This window comes from Trichomycterus rosablanca, chromosome 22 (genome assembly GCF_030014385.1).
Source record: "Trichomycterus rosablanca isolate fTriRos1 chromosome 22, fTriRos1.hap1, whole genome shotgun sequence".
NCBI lineage: Eukaryota > Metazoa > Chordata > Actinopteri > Siluriformes > Trichomycteridae > Trichomycterus > Trichomycterus rosablanca.
This window is the reverse complement of record NC_086009.1, coordinates 12,382,028-12,397,613: the sequence shown is the minus strand read 5'-3', so window position 1 is coordinate 12,397,613 and position 15,586 is coordinate 12,382,028. Positions and strand designations below refer to the sequence as shown.

Below are 15,586 nucleotides of genomic sequence, written 5' to 3'. Positions count from 1 at the left end.
AACAGCAGCCATTGTTTTTGTCACCCATTTATCTTTATCTTTGTCACCCTATCTTTAAGTTTTGCTAGCCAACTGTCCTGTTTTCAGACTGAGCTGGATCAAATTAAACATGCGTGTGTCAGCGAGACTAATGAAATATGTCTCCTGTGGGCAAAAAATGAATTGCTGTAGTTTTAGAAGTAAAAAAAAAAATCTTGTAATGTCCCCCGGACAGGTACTCCACCAGTTGAAAACCCCTGCAGAAAAGAATTAATCACAAAGCAAACATAAACTAAAAAGTGAACAAAGGTTTGAAGTAAGTAACATACAAAGCAGTCTATCCATTTTTCACAAGTTTTCAGTGTGTTTACAGATATACAAAGCTCAGTACTGTATGTACTGTATATAACTTCCAAACACTGGATCAAATTGAACTGATCAGTTGAGGATACTGCTTGTGCTGTTGATTGTGCTTGAGATTTAATTGGCAGTAAGTAAACAGTAATGTTAATATTTTAAAGAAGACTGGCTCTTTCCCCTTGTGCATAGTGTTTCTGGTGTATGCTTTGGACACACTCTGACCGTCACCAAGATAAAATGGTTACCAAAGATAATTAAACAAATTATTTATTTATTGTTTTTCTTCTTAATTAGTGATCGGGAACAGGTCTGACAGTTTTAATTTCCAGTTGGGATTCCCTTATGGTTAAGATTAGACTTTACTTAGGTCTCCAGGATTTTTGAACCTTTTCCCAATTTACAGTGCCTTTTAAATTTAAAATGGAACAAGGAATGATTCCCCCATCTACTAAATATCTTTATGCATTTCTGAATCATCCTTATTTTTATGCACCCACATAACCAAACACCAAAGTCTTTGTTATTAGAGACACACCCAAAATGACAATGTCTCTAATTTTGAACCCATGCATTCATTATCACGTTGATGTTGGCAAACAGACTGTAATTGGCCTCTGCTGTAATAATCGTATCATTTATAACACTCGAGTGATAACCATTAGTAAGGACAAAGTGCAGCCAACTCTGATAAAACGTCAATGTATAACCATACACCACACTGATGAACCGGAAGACAACTCGAACAAAAGAGGACGCGGAGCTACGTGAGTGCTGAGATACATTTATCCTTTCTTTCATACAGTTCATTTTTAAGTTTTGATTATTATTTGTGAATTTGAATATTTTATTGGAATCTTATCATGTCTCCAGTTCTGTCAAGAGTTTATGTGTGTTAACAAAAATGTCATAGTGTAAAATTTTATTATTGAGTGTCAGGAAATCCAGCATTATCTGTAACCTGTATATTCTGAGCGTTGTTCATGTAATAAAGTGCTGGGAAAGGTAAAACTACTCAGAGCTTAGTTTGGTAGAGTTCAAATAGAACAATATAGTTGTATATAGACAGATACTTTAGTCCTGCCAACATCAACAAAAAGAATTATACGTAATTTACATTTTATTTGGCAGACACTTTTGCCAGAGTCCAATTCATCCACACAGTTGCAAACCCTACAAACATGTAAACCCTCTAGAATTACCTGGATTTCTATAATAATTACTTCTAAAATAAAACATGGTTAATACATTTCTTTAGATCACACTACTGATACATCAAATACAAAACAATACATAGTAAAATAATACAATGAATAAGCATTGAAAACAGACACAACCGAAAAAATAGTACAGAATCTTTTCTTTCCAAACCTCTTGCATTTTACCACCCAAAATTAAAAATAGTTGAGATAAAAGAAAAATGTGTGTCAATATCAAATTTATTTATATAGCACTTTTTACAATGAACATTGTCTCAAAGCAGGGACCTCCATCCTCTTTGGGTGGCCTGGAGGATACTTTAAATAAATAGCATTTACACAAATCATACAAACACAAAATTAAATTGAACTGAAAGTTATAACTAGAAAAAAAAAAAATAATAATTGGAGTTCTTCATTGTTTAGTCCAGTCTGTGATAAAATGCGTTGTAAGTTCTGGACATTTTTGGTGCAAACACGCCAGGGTTCCATCCCATCTAGCAGGAGCAGCATTGTTGGCACTGCAGTCTCGACTTGCAATCTTTAACCTCAAGAGGGTAAACAGGTTTCCATCAGAACCACCTCTGGATAAAACAACAGAAGATGTAGTTACAATGTGAACTTAAGAGTATTACAGGTAATGAGTAATCAGTGTTACAGAGAGTAGCTTGTGTGTGCATATATACAACACAAAAATAAAAGATTAATGCAAAATTATAAGTTTCTATGGGTTTACTGTTTATATGTGTTTTGAGATGAATTAACAGTTTTTATTATAAACTACTGACAACATTTCTCCCAAATTCCAAATATAATTTTGTCATTTAAAGCATCAATGCAGTTTTTTTAAACAAGTTCATATTCCTCTATAAAGAAAACAACACTACTGTTTTAACTTGGAAAAAGTTTCGAGAATTTGCCAGAATAATCCCTATTTTCAATCACAGCTTTCACACAGCTGGAAATGTCCTCCACCTGTTTTATTTTCTGACCTTTTACCACTTCTGGAGTAAAAAAAAAAAAACAAGCAGCACGACTTGTTTGATGGCTTGTGACCATCTATCTTTTTTGTCATCACATTGTAGAGGTTTTCAATAGAGCTCAGGTCTATTGAATAGACCTCCATCCACCCCTTCATTGACCTGGCTGTGTGTCATAGTGCCCAGAGTTAGGGAACATTGTCAGACAAGATTGAAGCCAGTTTTTTGACCAGGACAATCTTAAATGTGGCTTCATTGATGCATATTTTAAGACAAATCGTCCCTATTCCTTCCTTGCTTAAGTACCCCATAATCACAAATCCTCCACAGAATTTCACAGTATGTGTCTGGAAACCACCTTTGGAGGTGCTTTTAACAAGGGTGGTCCTGTATTTTGCTTAATTTATCAATTACACAGTTCATAGCAGTGCCATTGTCCCTGCTGCTTGGAAGCACCCTTATAACATAAAGCTGCCAATATCTTGTTTACCACAGGGATGTATTAGCCAAGTGATGTGCAGTGCCTGTTTTTGCCAGGCATAGTGCCTGACAATTTTTGAGAATTTTGTTGTAAATCAGACCAAAGACTCCTTGCCATTTAGCAAACTCCAAGTGGCTGTCAGTCAATGGTTGCTTCAATCTTGATACTCAAGACCTCCCTATGCACTTTGTTAGGGTATATGGCATTAAGAGCTATATGAAGTACCATGAGATTTTAGACTTCTGGTACTTCTTGCCAAGAAGCTAGAAATGGGTCATATTTGGATCTTCCAGCAGAACCATGATCCAAAACAGACACCCGAATCCACATAAATGGTTTGAGCACCACTACATCAAACTTTACAGAATCCAGGACTGACAGACCAAAAAACCCCGTTTAGCAACCCTGTTTATATTATTTAGTCTATTATTAGTCTATAGATTACTGTCCTCTATTAGGAGGATTAAGAAAACAGCTCTAGCCAGTAACTGTTCACATATAGTGAAGCCAGCAAATTTAAACATTTAAAATACCAACACCATGGCTGCTCCTGATACACTTATACCACAACAGTTTACACTGGCATGATATTACCAGGTTTCTTTTGAGTGATAATAAGCAAACAGTGGGGTGACAAAGTAAATACAGTAACAGATGGGCTACAGTCAGTAACTGTATATCTACAAAGTTCTGAAGCACTGAAAAATACACTGATCAGCCATAACATTAAAACCACCTCTTTGTTTCTATACTCACTGTCCATTTTATCAGCTCCACTTACCATATAGAAGCACTTTGTAGTTCTACAATTACTGACTGTAGCCCATCTATTTCTCTACACACCTTTTTAGCCTGCTTTCACCCTGTTTTTTAATGGTCAGGACTCCTCACAGGGCCACCACAGAGCAGGTATTATTTAGGTGGTGGATCATTCTCAGCACTGCAGTGACAATGACATGGTGGTGGTGTGTTAGTGTGTGTTGCTGGTATGAGTGGATCAGAGACAGCAGCGCTGCTGGAGTTTTTAAATACCGTGTCCACTCACTGTCCACTCTATTAGACACTCCTACCTAGTTGGTCCACCTTGTAGATGTAAAGTCAGAGACGATCGCTCATCTATTGCTGCTGTTTCAGTTGGTCATCTTCTCGATCTTCATTAGTGGTCACAGGACGCTGCCCACAGGGCACTGTTAACTGAATATTTTTGGTTGATGGACTATTCTCAGTCCAGCAGGAACTGTGAGGTGTTTAAACTCCATCAGCGCTGCTGTGTCTTATCCACTCATACCAGCACAACACACACTAACACACCACCACCATGTCAGTGTCACTGCAGTGCTGAGAATGATCCACCACCCAAATAATACCTGCTCTGTGGTGGTCCTGGGAGAGTCCTGACCATTAAAGAACAGCATGGAAGGGTGCTAACAGAGCATGCAGAGAAACAGATGGACTACAGTCAGTAATTGTAGAACTACAAAGTGCTCCTATATGGTAAGTGGAGGTGATAACATGGACAGTGAGTGACAGAAACAAGGAGGTGGTTTTAATGTTATGGCTGATCGGGTTATATGCCAATATTATTTTCAGACTTCTGATAGATATCTATGTTTTCCTTGTTATTGTCTCATTAGCCTTTTGGTCACAGACACCCTTCTTTAACTTGCTGATGATTCATAACAGAACTGAGATGATGTATAACTGTTACTATGACATGAACTAAAGTAAACAACATGATGTTTTGACAGTCTATTCGATTGGTCCGTGATGTGGGCATTTGCACTACTTCCTGTTGTCCTGGCAGTATTTGGCACTTTAGGCATTTGGGCAGTGTATGTTTACATCTTTTACTTTTTTTACTTTTTTATTACATTATTTTGACACATTGTTTGCCACTCACTGACTTGTGTTTGTGTATGTAGGTATGGAATAGCTGTGGCTAATAAGACAGTGAATCTAACTGTTGAGTTTCCATACATCAGGTGTGTAAATTAACATTAATATAATAATATTACTTGTAAAGTCCTTCCAAGTTCTGACAACTTTGTGTGTCGTTATTGTGGAATTAAATTCGCAACAGATTTTCTTGAACTTTTCAGCACTACCCAAAGTCTTGGTTTGGGTGTAGGTTGTTGCAATTAACCTGTTAAGTTTGTGTATTTGAGGTTATTACATTATTTTGATCTGGCATCCAGTACTGTCTGATGATAAAGTTGATAGATAATACAGTGGTACCTTGACACTCAAGTCACTTGGTTCTGGGAGTGGCGTTGAATTTAAAAGGCATTGAGTTTCAAGGTATTTTTTCCCATAAGGATGTATGTATGTTATGTAAAATAATGGGGATGTTTTTGACACTTGGGTTATACACAAATATAATATAAAAACACTAAAATAAAAAGCTGATTCCTACAATTTCACAGCCCCCTGAGCTTTAACACAAGTTTAAAAGTGAAACAGGAGAAAAAATACAGATAAACACAGATACATGTGAAGCTTTCAGACTGGATTTCAGACAGTTATTCCACACAAATGCAGTTTCGTCTCATATTCACACTTTGATGATGTTTTACCACACTGCTGCACAAAGCAGTTAATCATTGTTAATTTGAAATTAAATACATACCCCCCCCTTTTTCTACCACTTTAGCGCATCCAATTACTGCCTGTCAATCATCCTCTCACTGATGCTGGTCCCTGCTCCTGATTGGGGAGAACGAGGCCGCCCCATGCCCCCTCTGACACGTGCACAGCAATTGAACATCTTTTATCACCTACGCTTGACGAGTGCAGTGCAGTACAGCACTGTGCACCGAGAGCCACACCCTCTCCCGCACTCCTCTCCCATCTCCGTGCAGGCGCCACCAACCAGCCAGCAGAGGTCGTAATCGCACTAGTCTAACAGAGAGTCCCCATTCGGCTTAATTCCCCCGCCCATCTGAACAACAGGCCAATTGTTGTTCATGTAACCGCTCAGCCGGCAGACAAATCCGAGATTCGATACGATGTATTCGAGATCTCAGCTCTGGTGAACAGCGTGTGTATTTACCGCTGCACCACCTGAGCAGCTAATACATACATTTTTAAAAAACAAACTGAACACGCTGAGTTTAAGGGTACTAATTTCTTGAGTTTCAAAGATTTTGAGTTTAGGGGATGTTTAGGGGAGTTACAAGGTACCACTGTATACTGTACTTAGACTGTTGTGCCTTAAGGCATGTTTGTAGAAAAAATGGGACACCATGGAACACACGAAACACTATTGCTTGGTATACTTGGTGTGAAAATTACTTTTAGGTGTTGTGAAATGAAATGGCAACATTACAAAGTGGTAAATGCTTAACTCTCCCAACTTTTTTAGAATGCCTGAAATAAAGAAATGGATGTATATTAACAAAGAAATAAAAAAATGAAATTGACTAGACAAAACATGAAATTTATTGGGTTTATACTGTCTGCAATTAAATACAAATTAAAGTAAATGTAAGAAACACTGTCCATCCCAACTTTTTCAGATTTTTTATTGCATTTTTAAAAGTGTCCCAACTTTTGTTGAAATGGGGTTTGTAAAAATATTGCATATCTTGCAAGGATCTTTTTTTCATAAATTACAGTAATTGCTGCACTTAACATTTCTAACTGTTAATAAATTGTTTTATCAGTACGTGTGGTTCCTATCCACCTCAGAGTTGCATCTTCTCCCAGATATGCAACATCTGTTGTGTGCTAGGTAAGTGCTTTCTTTTTTTGCCTTCTCTTTGTGTATTTAACTCAGTTAAGTAGTCAAGTCCCTTTTTCTTCCAGCAATGTGGGTTGTTACTATGAGGTACCAGCAGGTGAAGGATCTGGGCTGTTCATCACGTGTGAACAGCATCAGTTTGTTACTGGGGTTCGTTTCATCAACTGGAATCTCCATGCTGGGAAACTTTCAGGTAAATAAACACTTTTCAGTAGTATCAGATGTCAGTGGTCAATGTATATCTAAAACTCTTTATTCTCTTATTCCTAGCAATCCGTAATAATGGGGGTTCACTTGTTTGGGGCATTCCTGGCATTTTTTCTGGGTGCAGCATACTTTTGGCTCCAGGTGTGGCTCACCTACCATGCAGAGCCTTCACAGGACCGGAAGTGGATGGGGCCTCTCCGGATTATCTTTTGCAGTCTTTGTACCAGCCTAGTTATTGCCAGTATCCTTTATACTGCTGTTTTATAAACAACACCCTGCACTTTGCTTATAAACTTCATGTGAAATATATAAAAGTACTGTATACAAATTACAATGTATGCACTGTGTACCTGGTACCAGTTTATATACCAACACTATATGGACAGGGTCAATACTGAAAAATACTGAGACACCCTTTGTAATTATTGAAGTTATTTTTTTTAGCCACAACAATTACTGACAGGTATAATAAATCCTATATTATATAAATAAAATTATATGCTTTTAATTTTGAAGCAACTGGCAAAAAAGGCAATCTCCTGGCCTTTATTACATCATGACTGTGCCAATGTGCACAAAGCAAGGTCTATAAAGACCTATAAAGAAAAGCTTCTTTCTTGACCAATAGCAGTGCCCAGCCATAGAAATGCTTTTTGGACTAAATGGGCACAAATTCCTACAGGCATTCTTGTAAGAATCTTCTCTCAAAAGTGGCTGTTATCTTACCCTCTAGCCCTGAACAACAGCCAACCGCCGCCCAGCCCAGTCGGAAAGGCAGAGCTGAGATTCGATGCGATGTATTCGAAACCCCAACTCTGGTGCGCTAGTGTACTGCTGCGCCACCTGAGCGGCTCTGATGATGGAGACTTAACACAGGATCATTTAGAAATGTATTTAAAACATGACTGAACTTGATTAGAGGTCCTGGATGGACTTGACTCACAGATTTTTGTAATGATATTAATAATGATATTTATAGTCCTAGGTGCTGAGGAGTAGGATGTTAAACAGAAAAATAGAGGAAATATTAGGAAATTCATCCATAATTGTGGCATGGTGTACACTAATAAAACCTGTTCATTCTGGTTCAAATTTCAAATACAAGTTACATCACTTTTCTACATAATCACCTTCCGATGCATTTTTCCCGGCGTCATACCAATTTTTGAATGCCATCAGCAAAAAATTTTGCCACTGATGCACCTCTGCTTTCACATCATTATCATCACATGAAAATGTTCCTCCCCTTAGAGCTTATTTGAGCAGTCCAAAAAGATGGAAATCAGATAGCGCTAAATCCGGACTATAAGCTCTCTCTCAGTCTCTCAGACATAAAAGTGTGGAAACTTTTTGAAGATCCCTCATAATAAGTTTCTTTAATGAGCATAACACCCTCATCCACAGAAATAATGGCTTAGTGAGTATGATAATGATGTAAAGCATATGCTATGGTCTTTACCATTTTGAGTGACAGATCACCAGTTAAGGTAATATATTTTTTAGAAGAACGTTGGTCAACTAAGTATTCAATGCAGTTAGTGAATTCTAGAGAATTATATTCTTATTATATCACATTATACAGTATCACATTATATTTTAGACAAGGTGCATTGAAAAGTTTCTGGTGACTTGTTCTAGACCAACACTTTTGTTACCAGTCTGTGTGTATTAACATGTGTTAAGCAATTCCATTATAAATATTCCTCTGTTTAACCTTAACACTGTCTCTCAGTGGCTGTGCTTCATAACACAGGCTACCGTTCTGCAGCTGCTATGTGCGAGTGGGCTTTGGTCATGATCTTCTTCATGCTTTTTGGCCTTTTTGCAGCTGAGTTTCGCCACATCGATTTTCAAAAACTATATGTTCAAAAAGCTGGTCTAACCAAAAGCAGCAGTGAATGGGCAACACAGCAGAGCAACGTGGCGGCAAAGACAGGACACTCAACTAGCAGAAGGACATCCATCGAGATTGCAGCCTACAATATAGCCTAACAAAAATGACAACCCTGGATTTAAAATGTATACTAACAGTAGTCAAAAGTTTTAAACTGTGTGTGTGTGAGGATTTTAATAAATGTTTGTAGTTTTGTTGTTAATTGGATGGTGTTAATTGTGTTTTATTAGAATGATGCTGCATACACTACCTTCCAAGTGAAAATTCTTCACTCCATAATAACTCAGTAAAAGTAACCCAAATATGAATAATAAATTAGCATCTTTAATAGCAGTAACTGAATTTTTATTCTTGAAGCTGGTGTTGCAATTTCTGTTCTGTTTCATCGATTTACTTGTGGTCTCACTTAAGCGTTTTGGCATACGCAGTTTTCATATTTTTGATGAACTGTCCTAAGCTTAGGGCGGCACGATTTCTTGGTGGGTAGCACTGTCGCCTCACAGCAAGAAGGTCCTGGGTTTGATCCCCAGGCGGGGTGGTCCGGGTCCTTTCTGTGTGGAGTTAGCATGTTATCCCCGTGTCTGCGTGGGTTTCCTCCGGGAGCTCCGATTTCATCCCACAGTCCAAAAAACACGCAGTCAGGTTAATTGGAGACACTAAATTGCCCTATAGGTGAATGGGTGTGTGTATGCGTGTCTGCCCTGCAATGGAGCGGTGCCCCGTCCAGGGTGTTACTGTCTGCCTAGAGCCCATTAAAAGCTCGGATAAGCTCCAGCACTTGTGTGCACTAGACTATTGCTTTTTTTTTTACTTGTATGAGACAGGTTCATATAGGGATCTGTTTTATGCATGGAGAGTTACGCACCAATCCCCATTATCCCCTGTCTCTGGGGGCAGGCACTATCAATCAGCAGAGGACATAATTGTAGTCGAGAACTTTTAACCACTGAGCTATCACTACCCCTAGATGAGAGATGCTCATCAAACCACTAAGCATCTCTCCTCTGCTTCATGTCCAGCTTTATATAGATCGGTTTGAATATTAAACACTATATTATATGCTAAAAAAAACTAGAAGTTTGCCTAGGGACCTGGATCGGGAAAGGGCATCATCTTTACAATTCTTGGATTCAGGCCTGACAGATATGGTAAACTGGAAACCTCCCAAAATGCCTTGTTATTTTTGTTACTTTATGATGCCATTCACATGGTCATTAAACATTTTAAATCTATTAAAAAAACAATACTTTACATAGACTTCATTTTGGCAGATACAAAAATGCTGTTTGTATCTTTTATGAATTATTGGTTTAATTATCACTGACGTAAAATACAGTATTTGCATGTACGTATATACATGTACTTACGAGAGTAAATAAAGGTATTTTTGCAGGTAAAATTTTAGAGGGTCACTTGATATTAATCCCTTTTATCTTTAGAGATTAAAATTAATGGCAGAGTTTATCTATGAACACAGCAGCTCAATATTAGTGTCAAAAATTTGAATGTGAAAAATATCTACAGCATCAAACTGTTTTTATCGCATCAGAACGATTCAGGGCTACAATACATTTGCACTTACTCAAAATAGACGCGAGATGGCGCTACTAAACTAAAAATCAAACTTCTGATTCATGGAAACACTGAACCAGGTAATTAATATAATGGAAAACCAGGTTTCCTAGAAAAACAAAGTAAAATATTATGCAGTCAATTAAAAATATTAGTTCAGTTTCTGCTAAGAAAACAGACCACTTTTTAATTAACATACTGTTGAAATAGAAACGATGAATTCCTTCATTGTCTGTTTCACCACACACACACACACACACACCTTGGGCAATTTAGTACTGTATCTCCAATTAACTTGACTGCATGTCTTTGGAGCAGAGGAAACCCACACAGACAGGGAAGAACATGCAAAATTTACACAGAAAGGACCAACACCGCTCCACCTTCTTGCTGTGGGGCGACCGTGCCGCCCGAAGTATAAATAATTTATCTAAATTCAGTTTAAGTGTTCATAAAGAACAAACTATTAGGACAGATACATACAGATAGCATAAGTTTACATAAACCTGAAAGGAACATTTACATGTCATGGCAATCACTCACTCACTTTCTTAACCGCTTATCCAATTAGGGTCGCGTTGGTTGCGGGAGCCTATCCCAGCTTTTCACTGGGCGCAAGGCACACAGTAACACCCTGTACGGGGCGCCAGTCCATCGCAGGGCAGACACACATACACACACACACACTCATACACACACCCATTTATCTATAGGGCAATTCAGTGTCTCCAATTAACTTGACTGCATATTTTTGGACTGTGGGAGGAAACCGGAGCTCCCAGAGGAAACCCACGCAGACAGGGGAGAACATGCAAACTCCACACAGGAGGACCCAGACCGCTCCACCTGGAAATTGAACCCAGGACCTTCTTACTGTGGGGCTACAGTGCTACCCACCGAACCGCTTTAGTTTAAACTTTCATAAAGAACAAACTATTAGGACAGATATTTACAGATAGTGTAAGTTTACATAGACCTGTAAGGAACATTTATATGTCATGGCAATCAGATTATTGCAACTATTTGTTTTCTGTGGCTGAAGGAATGGAACATATATTTCTTTCTAGTGAAAAAAATATGGGACAGGGAGGGTTTGCTTAGGGATCAGGGTCGGGTTTGGACCAAAACTCTGAGACCACTACTGAACATTTTTTCAGTTATATAATTAGCTTAGCAATTTCTGATTTTTCAGAAACTCTTAGTAATGGCACTACTGAAAAGCAAGTAAGCACATTTGTAAAATTGATCATATCTATTCCCTTGTACAAAAAGTCAGACTTCCTTGAGTCTCATGTCTTTCATTAAAACACATGCTCAGACAATTTCAAACATGAGTATTTGTAAGCTTTCCAGGAACATCTAAAATTTTAATTGTAGATTGTAGGATGTAATTGCCTTTGGGCTGTTGGCCTTCAAATGTGACATATTCTATTTTTCCATTTTTGTAAATAGTTAAAATGTTTTGGTTTTAAATGAAAACAATGGAGTTAAATGTAATTTAATATAATTAAAGTTAACCAATGTAGAAGCATCCATCAAGTAAAAATCCTGCCGTTCAGTTCAGGAGTACTTTAGCTGTAGAATGGGGCTTTTCTTATGTGATGCTTGCTTATTAAAACTTATTTAATAAACAATAATTAGTAAACATTATATAACGATATAATAAAAAGAGTAACAAGCTCACATGAGAAAGGGTGGTAAAGTTGTGTGGTAAAAAGAAAAAAGCAGAGGAAGGCAGTGAGAGAGAATAATGGAATGCAATACCTTGGGAATTATCCACTGCTATTTAAATGTCCTTTTATGATCTGCTGCTGATCTGTGCATGCTGAACTTTCTTGTTTCTTGCTCTATTTATTTATTTTTAGACAGTTGCTAATGCTGAGTGAACATTTCACTAAGGGTTCCAGAATAAGTACAAATTCAAAAAGAGGGCTGTTTTGAACGGAAAGTAAATCTTAAGGTTTTTGATGCATGTTACTGGACCTAGTACAGGAGGTTATGATTCTGAATTACATTGCTCCTGGACTGATAACAATCTGGATGTGCACATGGCGTCCATTTCTTAAGATTTGGAATACTGATTTATCTGATAATAATCAGAATCAGAATCACTTTATTTCGCCAGGTATGTTACACATACGAGGAATTTGCTTTGGTGATACACTCAATGATACACACAACAGTCCACATAGTACAAACAATACACATAATAGTACAGACAATTACACATGTATGACATGTAACATAGAACATATTTAACAGACCCGACAGCACACGGACTGTTAACCAGTATTTACCAACATTTGCCCAAGAGAACAACTTTGGTTAAAAAGTGTTACAGCTCTGGGGAAAAAGCTGTTAGCGTGTCTGGATGTGTTTGTTTTTATTGTCCTGAGTCTTCTGCCAGATGGAAGAGTTTGAAAAAAAATACACATTCCCACTGTGTGACCTTGACAAAGGTTTGCCAAAGTAATCCCTCACCCATGTGGTTATATCGGCTATTGTTGAGTGGCGGTTCTTGATGCAGTGCCGTCTGAGGGATAGAAGATCACAGGCGTTCAGCTTAAGCTTGCACCCTTGGCCTTTACGCACTGAAATTCCTCCTGATTCCTTGAATGATTTAATGATATTATGCACTGTAGAGGGAGAAATATGCAAATCTATTCCAATCTTTCTTTGAGGTACATTGTTTTTAAACTTTTCAATAATTTTCTCACACATTTGTTGATAAACTGGAGATCATCTGAATGCTGCTTTTGTACCAAACCATGATTACAATTACTTGTTGACATCACCTGTTTGGAATCACATCATTATTTAGTTTTTTCACCTCATTACTAGCCCTAAATTGCCCCCGTCCCAACTTTTTTTGGAATGTGTTACAGGCCTGAAATGCAGGAATGAATGTTTATTAACACATGAAATAAAGTTGACCAGACAAAACATGAAATGTCTTTGGTTCAAACTGTCTGTTATAAAATAAAAGTCAAAATATATATAAGGAACACTGCATTTTTATTTTATTTGCATTTTCCATACTGTCCCAACTTTTTATTATCTACAAACCACTGTCTATCTATCTATCTATCTATCTATCTATCTATCTATCTATCTATCAGCTTGGTCAACAACAGTCAGCTCTAAAATAACTGGCACCCTTGAAAAAGTTGGTTTAAAATGTAATTTTAAAAATCGTGGATAATTAGCTGAATCTCACACTGAAAATGTGTTTACTCAGTCACTTAAAGTCCTGTCTCTTTAGTAAGTAAGTAAGTAAAATTTATTTATATAGCGCTTTTCTAGGACCAAGCTAGGACAAAGTGCTTAACAATGCGGTAAAATATAATAAAATTAAATTTAAAAAAATAATAAATAAAAAAAACCCCACAAAAATTAATACTCATAAAAGCTACACAGTGACATAAAAACATTAATACAATAGCACAAATAATTATAAATGCACTTTAACTACACATACATACATATACATACACACATATACATACACAAATATACACATACACTTTTACAAAGAACTTCAGCCCCATTGCTTAGGATCACTACTCTAAATAAAAATAAAAATGTGTCTTAAGACATTTCTTGAAGGTCAATGTAGACTCAGAGAGTCTGATATCGAGTGGGAGACTATTCCATAATTTAGGAGCCTGGACAGAAAAGGCACAGTCCCTCTTTAGCTAATAGAAAGAACCCAGACAAGACACCAGGTCAAAGTATGAATGCCTTCCTTGTGCACAATATTCAACGAATGAGTGACTTTGAGTAAAAACAAATGGTGGAGAATGTGGGCATACCTTGGATCACTCTGCCACAGGCCTGATGTTAGGGTTAGTTAATAACCCACCAAAGACTAGGGGGGAACCCAAAGGCGAGTGCACAAACAACAAAACCCAGAAGTGATAATACGATATTTTATTTAAACAAATAATAAATAAACGACAAAAACAAACAACCAAAAAGATAACAGAAAACGAGAGGGGAGCGGCAGGAGCGGTACTGGAAGCGCCGGGGAACTGCAGGGCGGACTGATGACCAGGAGTGATGAACCGGAATGCAGGATGACCAGGAATGGCAGGAGAACCAGGAATGGCAGGAACGCAGGAGAACCAAGAACGGCAGGAATGCAGGATGACCAGGAACGGCGGAACGGCAGGAAAACCAGGAACGGCAGGAACACAGGAGAACCAGGAACGGCAGGAACATAGGAGAACCAGGAACGGCAGGAACACAGGAAACCAGGAACGGCAGGAACGCAGGAACGGGGGGAAGGTCTAGGAGGCGATGAAAAACAAAATACGTTAAAGAGGAGAAGGTACAAGAAGAGGACTCACGGTTTAAGGACACAACGAACGGCCGTCTGTGTACCGTATGGCAAGCAGACAATCTGGCGACGAGTGAGAGAAAAGCCGGCGTTTAAATGCAGGAGTTGATGAGATGAGGAATGAGGCGCAGGTGTGTGAGGGGTCCGCCCTCCAGCGATCTATTGGCTGGTACCGCAGCAACCTCCGAAAACAGTACCGCTCCAGGCCGCTAGGGGGAGAAGGGAGCAAAACGGGAAAGCAAACGCAAACCACCACCAAGAACAAAAGCGATCGGGGAAACTAAAGAAAACGGAGAAAAACAAAATACAAACCGGAATGAAAACAAAACGCTGGGAAACCCTGAAAATGAAAGGTAAGTGCTGGCGGATCCTAACAGTACCCCCCCCCTCAACGGCCACCTCTAGGTGGCCTACCGGGTCTATCGGGATGTAGACGGTGGAACTCACGGACCAGGTTGGAGTCAAGGATGGCAACCCGGGGAACCCACGACCGCTCCTCAGGCCCATAACCCTCCCAATCTACCAGGTATTGGAGGCCCCGACCACGTCTACGGACATCCAGCAACCGGCGAACCGTGTATGCCGGATGCCCATCGATGAGCCGGGGGGGTGGTGGGGGTTCGGTCGGAGGGTTCAAGGGTGAGGAAACCACGGGCTTGAGCTGGGAGACGTGGAATGTGGGGTGGATCCGCATGTGGCGGGGAAGTTTCAGTCGTACCGACGTGGGGTTGATGATCTTCTCGACGGTGTAGGGGCCGATGAAGCGGGGGGAGAGTTTCCGAGACTCGACACGCAAGGGGATGTGAAGGGTGGACAACCAGACAGCTTGACCAGGAGCA

At 38.9% G+C, this 15,586-nt stretch overlaps 1 protein-coding gene across 1 annotated transcript; it reads left to right on the top strand.

The window, feature by feature from the left end:
• The first annotated feature begins 4,763 nt into the window (after positions 1–4,763).
• tmem150b (transmembrane protein 150B) lies at positions 4,764–8,934 on the top strand. The gene is made up of 6 exons (XM_062985047.1): positions 4,764–4,828; positions 4,919–4,978; positions 6,659–6,726; positions 6,801–6,928; positions 7,006–7,183; positions 8,675–8,934. The coding sequence occupies exons 1-6, from the start codon at positions 4,764–4,766 to the stop codon at positions 8,932–8,934; spliced, it is 759 nt and encodes a 252-aa protein (XP_062841117.1).
• The last annotated feature ends 6,652 nt before the right edge of the window (positions 8,935–15,586 follow it).